Raw genomic sequence first — 15334 nt, forward strand, 5'->3', positions numbered from 1 at the left:
CTTAATATTGATGGAAAATGGTCTAGTTCCATTGGCAGACAAATTAGGAAAAATGTCTTTGATTTTGCCATGTGACACAATCAACTAACTACATGCAGAGGAAACCCTGTATTTAAGCTGAATCTCCCATTGGAACTGGTTCTTTTTCATCAATATGAGGAATTATTTACCAAGAACAAGCCTCTATATCTTATTGAAGTGTTACTTGTATGTTAGGTTTGTCTTATTACAAGTAAAATGAGATATTTGCATGCGAAAGCAGACCAAAAATACTTTGCAAAATTTTGTGTTTTTGCAGTGACATCTGGGTCAAAGCATCCAGAAACCATATATTTGTATTTGTTTTCATAAGATATTATTCTCATGTGAAGTGAAATAGTCTGCCAATGGAAATAGAACTTTTTCATCAATATAAAGAAATCATTGACTGAAAACAAGCTCCTTTATCTTGCTGAACCATTATCTATAAGTTAGTACAGTTGAAATAAGACAAAACTAACACATTTGCAGTTGAAACTAATCCAAAAATACCAGGTAAGATTTTGTGTTTTTGCAGAGTGAACGTAGGAATAGGAACGTTTACGTTTGTGATTTTGAGCTGTTTTTTTTAATTGACCAACACACTCCTTCAACACATCATCTCTGTGTCTGTTACGACCTGTTGGCCAAATGCCAAACATCAGCTGGCGTCTGGGAACACAGGCAGCTTAGTAAATTGCCAAAAGTGGCCCCAGACGTTCCCATCTTGGCACCATCAACCGAATAGCAGCTGATGGTGTTACAAACACAAAGCGAAGGGGGAGGGAGGAACAACAGTTTGAACGAGACGACTCCTTTTGACCTTTTAAACAGAATGGAGAGCAATTAGGAAACATGAAAAAACTATTTCTGAATACCAACAAGGATTTTTGGGGAAGGTTCAAACCAATGGGATTTACACCTGGGTCTTTTCGGCAAACGCTGCAAAAGCTAAAGAGATCATGCACTGATCATATTTGAGGGTTTCTTCTAGGATTTTTTCTAAACCGTGGTGGTGGGATGACCAGAGAGACACATAAAGGTGAAACTATATTTATTAACTACATTAGTGCTGCTCAAATGCAACCTAAGTTAACATTCACTTTCACAGGCTTGAACTAAAAATGCATTAGGTACCATTTTTTTCAGCTTTTTCTCTTCCTCTACTTCAGATTAGTTTTACTTCATTCCTGAAAGCAGCACACAGTAGCCAGACAGGCAGGAGCCAGTGGTGTTGGTTTATAAAAGTAAAGTAAATTTTAACATTTTATGATATTTAAATTAATTTCAAACTCTGATTTTGATTAGTATGTGTGCCATATATGCACATTCTTTACATTTAAGCCAATTTCAGTCAGTTTTGCTGGATGACCCTCTCTCTCCCATTAAATTGACCCAGAAGTTATTGTGATAAATGGTGATATTGCTGCTTTGAGACCATTTTCAAGTACTATATAGGTAGTGACATAATAATGTAAGAACACATTCTCAAAGATCAGTTAACCTTAAATCCTAACGAACATTTAACACAGGGAATGAAAGACATTTTAAATATCCAAAATACATAAAAAACAACAAATTAAATTATTTATGAAGTTTTTGTAAACGAAACTACCCTTGAAGAAAAGGATTGTTGAGACAAAAGCACCAGACTGAAGACTTTTAACATCCAATTTTTGGTAGAAAAAAATAGAAAAATTATAAATTATGTAAATGGAAATTATTGACCTTGTTTTACTTTATTAACTGCTTTAATCATTGTAACAAGTCTATTTACATATTTTTAACATCAACAAAATGCAAATTTTTAATGTCATCCAGTGCTGATTTATTTTATAAGAAAATGTGAACCATGTCTGACCAATTATATTCAAATCAAAAGATAGAGAAGAATAAAGAAAAGCAACATGCTGTGTAGATCCCCTTGTGTTATGTTTACCTTTCTCCTACACACATCTTTCAGTACAGGGATGTAATTGCTCAGCTTGTTGCTCTGGTAACACAGGGGACCAATGTGGCATTGCCCGAGTAGCCTGACATTTTCAGGACACGTCTGAAGGCTCCTTTCAAACGTGGGAGGTCTTGAAACAACCCAGCCACATTTAGAGTCAAACAATACTTTTCATTTTTATTTTATATCTAACATCTAAGCAGCATTGCTTGGATTCCTATCCAAGCAATTATCAGGAAGAGATCGTCCACTTTCTCAAGTGAATTTTGGTGAAAATGGCAGTGTACACCCTTTAGATACAAACAACCAGAGCCAAGAAAATGCTTCATGCCACATGCCAGAGCCAGAACTGGCAGGCACCATGTTGGTTGGGTCATGCTTCGGGGGATTACAACCACCAAACTCTCAGTTGCCAGCATTACAACACAGATGGACAACATGCTCCATGATGGAGGAACAACTGGTCAAGCAGGACTGTGTTTGGTGAAATGACAAAAACCAAAAATAAAAAACATTAATTGTGATAGTGATCATGGCTGACAAAGACAAAAACTTTTTCTTATGGCAAAACAATTAACATAGATGCTTAATAAAATAACAGAAAAAGATATAAAGAAAACAAGCAACATGCAATAACATGGTTTTGTTTAGATATTTACAGAACATTAAACTAAACATGTAATTTATTGTAATTTCATAAGCATGCAGTGACATTAAATTGTGTTTCTTATGTAAACGAGATTTTTTGATAAAGTGACTTCTTCCTTTTCTACACAGGAAACCAAAGAACATTTCAGAGGGAAGCAGAATCACATCTTTTGACCCACAAGCTGGGAGTTTTCTAAAACTATGTCTGCCTACCACAGTGGTGCCCAAAGTCGGTATTTGATGGTGGGCATCCTGCATGTTTTAGTTCTCTACCTGTCACATTCAACAGGCTGGGTTAACGCTCCCAGTCGGGGAAAACCCACCCGCTGCACACTGGCCAAGACAAATCCAGTGCCTGATTTGCCTGATTTAGATCAGAGCGGCCACGGCGTTCTACCGACTGACCCAATCAGCTGGAACACGCCACACGCTACAGGACGGTTGGTTGCGATTATAGCAAGTCCAATCTTAAAAACGTTGGTCGTTATAAGATTGTCGTAAGGTAAATGCTCGTCTTTTCTATCTAAATCTAATGATTACTGAAGGGCAATATACTATACAGACTTCATAATCTGTACTCTTTTGGCTGAATGTAGTTTTTATTTCCAATTTGGTTTTATGTTGTTTACCAGTTCCAGTGTTAAATGTTGTTTTGAAAATAAAGTGTATTTCTTTTTGGCAGGATATCTCTTTCATTACCATTACATCAGTTTAAAATCAGAACTGTGACGATGATGATGATGATAATAATAATAATAATGGAGGAACTGGGTTCCTGTCTAAGAAAGAAATTCAAATAATTTATTATTATTATTATTTTAATTTTGGTTTTGTTTTAATATAAACAAATATTATTGTTTATCGCAATAATTTTTTACATAATTAATTGCTCAGCAAAATTTGTATCACAACACCAGTCCAACACATCAGATAAAAAGATGCTTTTTAATCCTGCATTCGTTAAAAGTCTCATTAAAATTACAGAGCGCAGTCTCCCTCAACTCACTTAGGGAAAAAACTAAATAACATTTCATCTACCGAGTGGTGGGAGGCAATTTGGTGGGCTGCTGAATGCTCTGACAAAGATTACTTTTCTTTTTTTTTTTTGCTGTAGTATGGTTTAGAGGTAAGGCTGAGTCTTATTCAATTCACAGCGCTCTGGGAACGGACCGGCTAAAAATAGCTCTCATTAATTCTGCCATTGTGATGCAGCAACAGAGTGATTTAAGGCAAACTTGCAGCAAGAACACTGCAGAACATTTAATAAGATCTTGTTGTATGGAATAGCAACGGCCTGACTGAAACAAATGATGCAATATGGCAAAGGAAACACATTCACTGTATCGCTTGGCCCCATTTGTTGAATTTCTCTGCAAGACTTTGACGAGACAAAAGGAGGAAAGAGCTGCTCAGAAGATATCTAGAGTCCCAGTGCAGATGATATTCATTCTAAAGCATGGTTAGAAAAACATTAATATGACGATGAAAATGTATGTCTTAACCAGCAGCGGGCATGATGCAAATGACTACAGTAGCAATAAACAAATTGCTCAGTCAAAACAACTTTTCCCCTCAACCCTGTTCAACTTCCACTGCGACCAGAGACAGATGACAACAGGACTACGCTCCAGCACGGCTGCTGGCAGTGAGGCAATAAAAGAAAATAAGATGATTGATCATTTCAGAAAGTGAAATCGATGTGCTGCAAAGTGCTGACAACTGCTGAAACTCTCCTGCTTCTGAGAACGTAGCCAAATGCTAATGAGGGCTCATACATTCCCACTAGTCACAGTGAGGTGGCGGTGGGGTCCCCTGAGAGAAAAGTGACACTCTGCACACACAACATCATGGAAAGACACTGTACTGCGGTTCTACACGAGGACGCAGCAATGTCTGTCAAGGTCAAGACAAGAAAATCAGGTTGACGTTAAAGTACACTGTGAATCACTAAAAACACTGATGCAAATGACGTAGGCGAGTCGTCATCTTCGACTTCATGCTAAGGCGTTGCATGCGGAAGGCGAGGGTGTACTTACGTTCGGGTCATTACAAACAACAGACAAAAGTGTCCTCAGCATCTAGCTAATCCTTTTGTAAATCCAGCAGGAGATTCCAGCAGACGCACATCAGCAGCAGCGCATGACCGCACCAATCAGTGCTGGGAGGGACTGACCCCCACCTTCCTTCTCTCCTTTTCTTAGCTCAAAAAAAAGATGGATTTACGAGCACAGGTGAGAGGTTATGAAACACGCCCAACAGCTACTCCCCGACAGTTCCTGTGTCCCGCACGGGTCTGCGTCCTTACCGGGCATCTCTCCTCCAAACGCTTTGCTCCCTCAAACTCTGCTCTTCCACACTCAAGGGATCAAAAATCCCCTCCAGCTTGGCAACAATCTGTGAGGGATCTGCAGTTCCGCTACAGCCTGGGACTCCTCTGTACTAGCGAAAATCCATCCGCAGTGTAAACTGCTGTATCGGACTTAACCCTCACGCTGCCAGGCCAAACCGATTCACCATGTGGCTCAAAATGTGTAGTTATCACTATCCTCCTCCTCCTCCTTTGTGCTGCAACACATGCATGAATTAAGGGAATATTGTGAGGGACACTCTGCAAAAGATGCACAGCTTTATGGTCAGTAATCAGAAGCTGTTCATAAATAAATCATTTTAGACTGAAGGTAAATAAAAAGAAAACCATCACTTAATCTGACATTAAATCCCTGACATATTAAACATTGCAAATAAAGTGGATAAATTGGTCCATACACCTCCCCACAACACAGCAAACGGACCAGAACAATGCAAAAGAGGAGTCGTCTGAAACATTTTTAAACTTATTTTAGTATCACTGGCAGATTGTGTTTAACCACAGTTCATTGTATTTTCAAAAGAAATAAAAGTTGGTACCTGCTCTCACCAACTGTTGCAAAAAAAAAAAATAAAAAAATTACTGAGAGTCATCAAGATTGAGTTAGAAAAAACAAACTCTTGAAAAATTCAGATGACAAATCAACTAAGACATGTCCGCGATGAAGATAACACTTTGGATGAGTTAGAAGATAAACGTAACATTAATATTTGATGTACCACTAAAGTTATATAAAAAGCTGATTTACTTTGCAAGAGGAAAGTACAATTAAATTGTAGAGTTATGTGGAAAGTTAATGTGAGGAAAGTTAATTACACTTCCTTTCAAAGCTTTCACAATTTGTCACCAAAACACTAAACTTCTACACATTTAGTCAGGATTTTATATGACAGACCCATATAAAGGATAATGTCATGTTTTTGTAGAAGTGAAAATCTAAAATGTGCGATAAGCAACCTTTTGTCTCCTGGGCTAAAACTATTATGTTGAAAGAGTACTATGGCTACAAAGTAATTTTTTTTAAATAAAATTGCTCTTGTCTATTCTTAGAAACAAGAACAAGATTTGGCTTGCTATTTATTAGACAACTTTTGCTGTTTTTGGATTTTTAGTTTTATAAAATTAATAAAATACAGATTTTGATGCATCCAGGTCTGATTTTCAGTAAAACTTGATGAATGTTTAAAAAATTATACTTTGAGTTGAACATAAAAATTTTCCATTTGGAAAAAAAAAAAACTCAATAAAACATTTCTGTGGTTTCTGATAAAAATTTTTGTCCAACAACTAATAGTTTCGTCAGATATTTGGGATGGAGAGCTTCAACGTCTTGCAACAGATTCTGAACTGAACTGAATCCTTTTAACACAAATGTGTTCATGTGAAGCTTTTCTTGCAGCTCTGGCTGAATTTACGGTTTATGTCCTGCTGGTCTGGAACCAGTCTCATTTCTTTTGCAGCAAGTTTTCTTCCAGTTTCATTCTTATTTTTAGCTCCATCCATCTTTCCATTACCTTGACAGGCTTCTTTGTTCCTGCTGATGATGATGGATTGAGCAGACCACTGTGAGGAATTTAAGGTTTTGTTTTATAACCTGATGCTGTTTTAGAGTTCTCAATAACTTAACTCATTGATGCCATTTGTTCTTAAGGGCATTTTTATACCTAATGTTCATTTACTGTGTTTATTTTCTTGGACTGAAACAATTACTGGAATACTGAAAATATTGAAATAATTGTCAACTAATTTAGTAATTGATTAATTGCTAACTAGAGTATGCAACTCAAAAGGGACATTTTCTGAAGTAAAGAGTATATTTGGAGCAGTAATTAAGACAAAACTGTACAAAATATATGCATTTAACATATTAAAACACAACAACAATAAAACTCCTCAAGTGACAGTTTTAACACTGGAACTGGAAGACATTTTAAATATCCAAAATAAATAAACCAAACAACCGAAATAACAAATCAAATGAATTATAAAGTCTCTATAAACAAAATTGTACTTCAAAAAAAGGTCTAGTTGAGACCAAAACACCAAACTGAAGACCTTTGTCAGGTAGAAAGAGAAAAACGATAAATCATGCAAATAGAAATTAATGAGCCTGTTTTAATTTATTATCTAATTAATTGATTGATTTCTTATTGCGACAGGCCCACTTATTAAGCTGTTTATAGAAGAATTGATAATATATCGACAAACAATAGAAGTCATCTTATTGTAAAGTGTAACCATGAATCTAAATCAAGTCAAATATAATGGATCTTGTTTAAAAGTTACACAAACATGCAGTGCACACGATACAGGTCTTTGCCCAACCTTGCTGCTCTGGTGTGCATAACCTCTGACACTGGTTGAGTTTTTAAAAATCATTTTTTTTATCAGCTGATTTTTATAAACATGTCACTCAACGTTGCATCAGAAAGAGAACACTTTCAGGATTACACGGGGCATTTTGGATCTGCTCACCGGAAAGCTGCAGCGAGGAAAGATGGGAGCTTCTTTACGGTCCAGATCAGCAGGATTTGGCATCACAAGGACAACTTTCAAGGCTTCAGGCATTTCAGATTTACTTACATTTGGCGTTTAGAGGGCATTGTGGCACAACACTTCTGGATTATCTGTTTTCCTTTGCTTTTGAACAGAAGTTGATTTACAATACTAATGCTTGCATGCTTTCTTTGTAAGAGCATACTGCATGACTGGACAGACAGAAGAATTCATCCCAAGGCAAATTTGAGCTTTTGCTGCACATGCAATCATTCTTGAACTCTAGTACTTCTTCTGAAAAACACCAGACAACAGCATTATAATAAAAGAGTTCAGCAGTCTGCAAAGGCATTGCTGAAAAAGTAAATGAAGCTACAGCGATTTCACCATACTAGTATTATGGTACAGAGTTCAAATAGGCAACAATTATTGTGCACTTAATCGCAGTGTGTGACATGAACCGAAGGTTACCCACATAAAACTCAGGGTGGGTTATTTTGAAACACACTTGGCTAAATCTCGTGCACTTAAACCTCAAGCGCTGCCCGTCATTGACTGATCGCTCCTTATAAAATACTGACATTTATGAGACTGTTCCTAAAGACTGCTGAAATGGCATCATTTGCATACCCCACATCCATACTACCAAGGAAGAGAGTTGGGTTATTATGTAGTTATGAAATGGTTTGAGTCAGAGAGAGAGAGGGCAAGCATGTAGGGCTGCGACTAATCATTATTTTTATTGATTATTCTGATGTCAATTTTTTTGGTTAAACAATTTACACATTCTGTAAATATTTCATTTAAACACCTACGTTTTTTTTTATATACAATATTAGAAATACATTGAAGTACACAAATAACTCACTTTTAAGGAAGAAAATAAACATTTTATTGCCTAAAATACAGCAACCTAGCTTGATCATTTGTAGTAAAGGAAACGTCTGCATGTTTAACAACATGTGAAAAACTCAGTCCTTTCTCTTTGACTTTACATCAATACAATGAAAGTTTGATTTATTGACTATTTTTTCAATTAACCAATTAATAATTGCACTGGAAATTTGGTTTTGTTTAGATATTTTTTTAGAGTTTGAACCAGGTGAAGCTAAAACTATGCACTAGAGGAGTTCTGGGTAGGACATATTTTCAGAAAGATTGTTTTCTTTAATATTAAATTCAAAATGTTTATATTTTTTGTCCTGTTTTTGCTCTTACTTTTGTTGTACTATTAGCAAGTTGCCTTTTTAAATCTCCCAATACTTTGTCTAATACTAAATTAGTTGATGATTATTTCAACAATCCAAATCTATATTTCAAAGATCCAAAAGAATCAGAAAGTTTGAAATGTGAACTGGATTATTAAATGCTAAACAGATTCTTTAAAATATAAACCTTTATTCTACTAGGGAAAACACAACATTTTGTATTTACTGTGTGTTAAACATTGAAATAATAATAAAAAAATCCATCAATAACAATATAGTTGGAATATTTTTACACTAATTACAAATTATGATTACAAATAAATGGAAAAGTCAGACTTGGAAGCTTACTGAAATAACTATTTAAAATTTCATAACATATCACATAAAATTTGTTATCTTTTATGAAATGAATCTGTGATTTTGTTTAAAGACAACGTTTGGATGAAATATTCATGAAGCAGCTACAAAGAGCAGGTGTTGTTCCTAAAAGCTGGAATTTGTATTCAGCTTTCGAACTTCTAAAAAGGCTGCAGTTCCCCGGTTTGTATCCATTATACGACTGCTTACTCAGTCTGTCGGCTATTTGGAGCCAAATCGAAAGTGCATTTTACTGCAAACCATAGCAAATAAAGCCCACAAAACTCTGTGCAAATTGTGTTTTTCAGAAATTAAACTCAAGGTCCAATATTCACAGCTCAAAGGGACCAATGTCTATTTCCAGACTCGGAGTCAGGGATCCTAAGCAGAGCCTCGGTGAGAACTGAGCGCATGAATCAGGAAATCAGCTCCTGAACTCAATCAGCGCAGAGGAAGTTATCAGTGCCCCACACAAGAGAGCAGGAATGTAGAGATAAGCTGAGGCACCAACCTGCTCCCCGCCTCCTCCTCTTCATCACAGTGATGGAAATGAGGACAACTGAGCCAAAGAACAACAGAAATGATAAAGGATGTTTCTGTTCCATTATGAAAAGGTGGTTCATGTTGAAATGTGACTGATGAAAGCCCGCACCCTGATAATTTCACACCCCATGCACACAAAGATTTATGATGTACTTGATTTATACATCCAAACCCTCTGTCTTTGCAGGCGCTGTAGCCAGAATGGCAATTTGTACACACAGATATCTACTGTGCAGAACATAGAGAGGGAAAGTCTTCACTTGGTAATCCTTTAAAGGCACCCAAACTACAGATCAATCACTTTTTCAAAAATGCAAATATAAAAAGCAAAGAAAAACAGTATACCAATCCTTTTTTTCATCAGAACCACTGTCAATTGCAGCCATTATAAAACTACTCACAACAAAAGCTTTGTAGACAAAACTACTTGTAAAAAGACTTGTTTGTTTTCCAAGTGAGCCAATGAGGCATAAATTTAGTAAATGAGCAAAAGTAAAATTGTGCAGACTTATTTATTAATGACAGAAGAACACAGCCTGAATAGCACTGGAGTTTGAAATGTGTAATAGTAGCCAAATACTGATTCCCAGTATTTTCTGCACTTAACAAAAGCATAAAACCCATCTGCTGGCTAAACTATCCACACAGAAACCATCAACACAAAAACCATTTTGTCCACTTTTTACAATCTTCCACTCATTTTAATTACAGAAACATTTGCCTTTATCTTGCAGGGGTTCTGCAGGTTTCACCAACTGAAATTTAAGACCATTATGAATTGTATTTAACACCTGCATAACAACCAAAATGTACAAAATGAGACTGCATATTTTGTAAATGTTAGTGCCAAGATTTTTTGCACACAATTAATGTAGCATAATACGGAAGACAAACTGGCAATAAATTTTCACTTACCCATCATAGACACAAAAAGCTAGCTAGCAAAGGTACTAAGCAGCTAGTTAGCAGTATCCCATTAGAAACATAAAACTACATAGAATATACGACATATAACATGCACAGAATTTTCCAAAACTCTTTTATATCACATTATCTAATTTCTTTCATTTAAAACAGAAGCAATACCAATTGGTACTGAGCTAAATCATTGTAGCATGTTTATTACATTAGCATGGTTACCTATGACATTTAGTGGCTTATTGTTATTTAATACTGACACATAGATATAAGTAAAAATAAAAGCACAAAAACAAGCGAGGAAAAATTACAGTGGGCTTCATCCAGCCAGCTGACCGTCAGTAAATAACAACAGATGGAGGAGGGGCAGCTCTGTTTATTTTCTATACAGCTAAAAAATTTTTTAAAAAGTAACACTTTTTAAGCATCAACAGGAAATGAAGGAATAACAAAATGCTCCCAATTTGTGCGCTAAAGTATATGTGACGTAAATGTCTCCCAAAAATTAGAATCGACAGATTGGACTTCACCAAAAAAAACATAAATTAGCTTCAGGACTTGTCCAACATTATCTGGAGTTGTTCTCTTGCATCCTCTGTCTAGACAACATCAGTTAATAATTCAAACTAGGGATACAAGATATTGAATGTTTCAATATCCAATATGCCGATATACTAAAACTCAATAATCAATATCAATACCAAAAGTTTTCCCCATACCTACTAATTTACACTATATAGCTTTATCTGTGGAATTAAAATACTGCATTATCTTTGCCAGTTTACCCTGTTACCAAATGCAAATGCTAAAAAGAAAGCAGAAAATTATGTAACACTTTCAACTTGCATTATGTTTAATGTCTAATTTATTCATGACATCTACTCTCTAAGACGACGGTGAAGATTTGTATATCTTCACAAAAACCAAACTCAACCTGTTCACAAGCAACAAGTGAAAAGCACATCAGTCGGGCATTAATACTTAAGTTTCTTATGGCGTTGAGCTGTGCTGCAGGCATCATTGTCGCTGGTTTGTTATATAAAAGCAAAGACTTTCATGACAGTGAATATCTGATGTCTGAAATTAAATTTTACAACTGATATCAGCCGATACCGATACAGTACCGATAATATTATGCATCCCTAATTCAAACGGATAGTCTGGACCATGTTCTGCTAAACAATAACAACTAAGCCATGCTGCATAAACAAGTAATAAAAAGAGCAAAGTTTAGATCCCATGCATCAGTACTCTCCACTAACGCAGAGTTTCCATCTCATTAGGACATCTGTTGTCACAAGCAAATGGATAAGCCATTCATTCGAGACAGCTTCTATAAATACACACAACTCCAAAGCTGCAGTCAGTCAAATTTATCTGAACTAGGCAAAATATCAGATCCTTTTGCCCTTCAAAAAACCACGATGACTCAGATGACGGCTGCTTGGGGCAACATGATTTACAGGCCATCATGTCTGAGTGCCCTTCAGCAGCCATACATTTTCTTCCTCTCAGGTGACGCGTTTACCTGAATTATTCCCTAAACCAGAGTTGCAAACAGAATGATTTCTGAAGGGCTGAGGGTGGAGGGATCTTAATCAGAAATCAGAACATCTAATTACAGCCACAAATATCATCTGCAGTGTGCCCTACTCACTTAATTTGACACATCTATTAACCATGCCCAGCTGCTGCTTCATGCAGCATTACAAACATGATGCTAGTGATGACACATTTTAGTCACGGCCCGGAAGGGGGGCTAATGCTGAGAAGGAGAGAATGGTGAATCATCAAACTTCCACTGATCACACTGCCTGCAAACATTCAATGTAATGCACCAACTTTTTGTGTATCAAATCTAATAAAGGTCTGTTATAATCACTGCAAAAATACAAAAATTTTACCAAGTATTTTTTACGTTTCTAGAACAAATATCTAAGTACTTGAAATGAGACAAAACTAACTCATAAGTAACTTTTTAGCAAGATATTGAAGCTTGTATTAAGCAAATCATTCCCTAATATTGATGAAAAAGTACCAGTTTCATTGGTAGATTATTTCACCTATAACATGGGAAAATTGTCTTACTGTAAGGGAAATAATCTGCCGGTGGAACTAGAACTTTCTCATCAAAATAAAGAAATTATTGACTTAAAACAAAAGTTACTTTTAAGTTGTCTTATTTCAAAGGTGCTGAGATATTTGCTCTAGAAACTAGACTAAAATTACTTGGTAAGATTTTGTGTTTTTGCAGTGATGTCTGTAAAGCATCCAGAAACCATTTGAACAACCGCAACACAGAAGAGTAGTTGGAATATTGGTTGGCACAAGAGAGCTTACATAATTAGCATTGAAGGGCAAAAATAATGACAGGACAAGTGGACACAGATGAACCCTTGTGGTAAAATTAATATGCTCTAAAATCCAACCCTAAAACTATATTTTATCAGTCATACTAAAAAATAACATTTATTTCATTTCAAATCTTTATCTTCAAAGGGGGGAATAAAACTGAAATGAACAAACTAGGCTTATTCTTGCTTCAAAAGCAGGAAATGGGCTATAGCTCTGGGAATTCTGGGTAGATAGAACCACAACAAACTAGCGTTAGCAGGAAAACTGGCTTTTACCAATGACAAAAGAGAAATCATCCATCCAACCACTGAAAAAATCTGACCCTACACTACTTTTGCGTACATTTTGTGAAGAAGAAAATTGCGCTCATGTATTCATTATTGGTTTTTGTGTTGTTTCATCAAACTGTCCCTTCCACTATCCAAAATTTCTACCATCTCTGTAAAATTTCCACCAGTGTGACGTCAAGAGCAGCAAAAAGCCTTTTAACTGGCCAAATAAATTGCAGCCCTGCAAACTGAAAATATATTATTTAACCAAATTCTGCATGCAAACAGCTCTTTGGCATTGCAAAAACGGACAAATTAAAATTCCAATGGAATTGGAGCTGTGATTTAAGAAACCGTCTAAACTGTTGACATTTATTGGTTTTGCACCAATTCACTTTGTTGTTAAGTTTAAAATTTTAATATCTACGATTTATCTTTCTTTAGAGTGCTACATTTTAGTGATAGCACAAACCACCCACAGCTAAATAGGAGAATTTCTAAATCAAGCTACAGTTGAGCTCAAAGTTGTTCATACTTCCTGGCAGTTTTAAATCTTCAACAATATTTCTTTCAAAAGGAGGTAATAATTATTTGGATGCTCTGGCTTGAAACTGTGAAGGGAGCTAAAGATTGAGGTGATGGCAAAGAGGCCTTCCAACCCCAAAGGCCTGGAGTTTATCACCATAAATAAATATTGAAAATATACGCGCAAACAGGCAAAAAAGATTGTTGGCACAAAATGGTTTGGTTTCTCCAATGCCAATAAAGATGATCATCTACAAAGTGTATAAATGGTTTCTTATGTGCCATTCTTTGTTAAAACGTTAATTTAAAAAACAACAACAACTGAGTTTCAACTCCTGAGAGCTGTTTGTCTCATTTCCTGTCACAAACAAACTTCTGGTTGAATGGAAATAATTTTAAATCCAAATGAGAAGTCTTGACCAAGGACACCAAAAATAGTCGGAAGAGAGGAAGCTTGAATTAAAATCACATCCCTTCTATTCTAATGATTACTGAGTGGAGTATGTATACATTTCAACATGACTTTGTAAATAAAACACTTTTTACTCAAAAATGAGTAAAAATTTTTATTTGGTTTTATTATCTTCCAACATGCTTGCCTGATTTTTACAAACCAAAATTCTTGGTTGAATAAAAATGACTTTCTATCGAAACATAGCAGGAACATGAATAATTTATGGCTCAGCTATACACTTGTCCTCCTGTATCATTATAATTATCTTCTAGAACTATTAGACTAAAGAAAGCTTAATATAATTTAAATAGCTTTAATGACCACAAAATAATAAATTAGAGCGGCAAAACAATAAATTAAATGTTTAAATGTTAATATTTACATTTGAGGGGTTTGCAGACAGCAGTTCTAACCACAATTACCACTTATGACTAATTTATAAACACTGGCATAAAAGTGACAAAATATCATTTCAATAAGATTAGCAATATTAGCATTCCACAGGTGCTAATAGCTGGCTAATGTTTCCATCATATGGGAAATGAGCTGCCCTTGGGAAGTCAAACAGAGACAGCAGCCCGCATGACGCTGAACATTAGATATGAAAGGTCCCAGAAAGTTATGCCACATTAAAGATAGTTAGCTTAACCAAAACAACCACATTGGTTTTGAATGACGGGACAAGATGAACAACCACATCACCTTCCGTTCATCGCTGAAACACGAAGCGTTTCCAGCAGCTGACTGTCTCCGTGTTCCCACTCCCACCGACTCCCAACAAATTTTCTTGCCCCCTCTTTTATACAACCCTCCTTGGGATAAATCAAGCCCCTAACTGGCCGACATTTTGTTCTGGAAGGCTAGGCTAGCTCCTAGTCGCTAACGGTACCTGGACGCGCTTTTATTTTAACAGCCAGTCCGAGCGATGACAGCAGGGATGAGGGGGAGGTTATGTCTTAACACGACCCCCTCGTGGAAGCTCGAAGCTAAAAACAGCCGAGGGAGGGTTGATGTTGTTGTTGTTGTTGCCGGTGGTGATTTCACTGAGGGATAACGGTCGCTAGCGCGCGGATGCAGTTAGTTAGCCGCGAGGTGGCTAAGTTACCTCGGCTTGCCCTGGACCGTTATCGCCCGCTTGTTGTACCCGGAGGGAAGGAAGGAAGGGGAACAGCTCCAGTTCGCCCCGAAAGGTATCGTGAAACCCATAGATACAAAAAAAAAAAA

At 36.3% G+C, this 15334-nt stretch overlaps 1 protein-coding gene across 13 annotated transcripts in view; it reads right to left on the reverse strand.

The window, feature by feature from the left end:
- tjp1b (tight junction protein 1b) overlaps positions 1-15334 on the reverse strand; it is a 95132-nt gene that overhangs the window by 27865 nt on the left and 51933 nt on the right. Inside the window, exon 1 of one of the 13 annotated variants that reach the window (XM_055028770.1) lies at positions 15000-15162. The exons of 10 other annotated variants lie outside the window; for them this stretch is intronic. Coding sequence is in view for 1 of the 3 variants with exons in the window: in XM_055028755.1 (XP_054884730.1) it covers positions 4654-4695 (42 nt within the window). In the remaining 2 variants the exon portion in view is untranslated. Of the gene's footprint in view, positions 1-4653; positions 4746-14812; positions 14972-14999; positions 15163-15334 lie in introns of those variants that run through there. 2 more of the 13 variants (XM_055028778.1, XM_055028755.1) reach the window with 2 other exon arrangements.

Source organism: Poeciliopsis prolifica, unplaced genomic scaffold (genome assembly GCF_027474105.1).
Source record: "Poeciliopsis prolifica strain line A6 unplaced genomic scaffold, Auburn_PproV2 SCAFFOLD001, whole genome shotgun sequence".
NCBI lineage: Eukaryota > Metazoa > Chordata > Actinopteri > Cyprinodontiformes > Poeciliidae > Poeciliopsis > Poeciliopsis prolifica.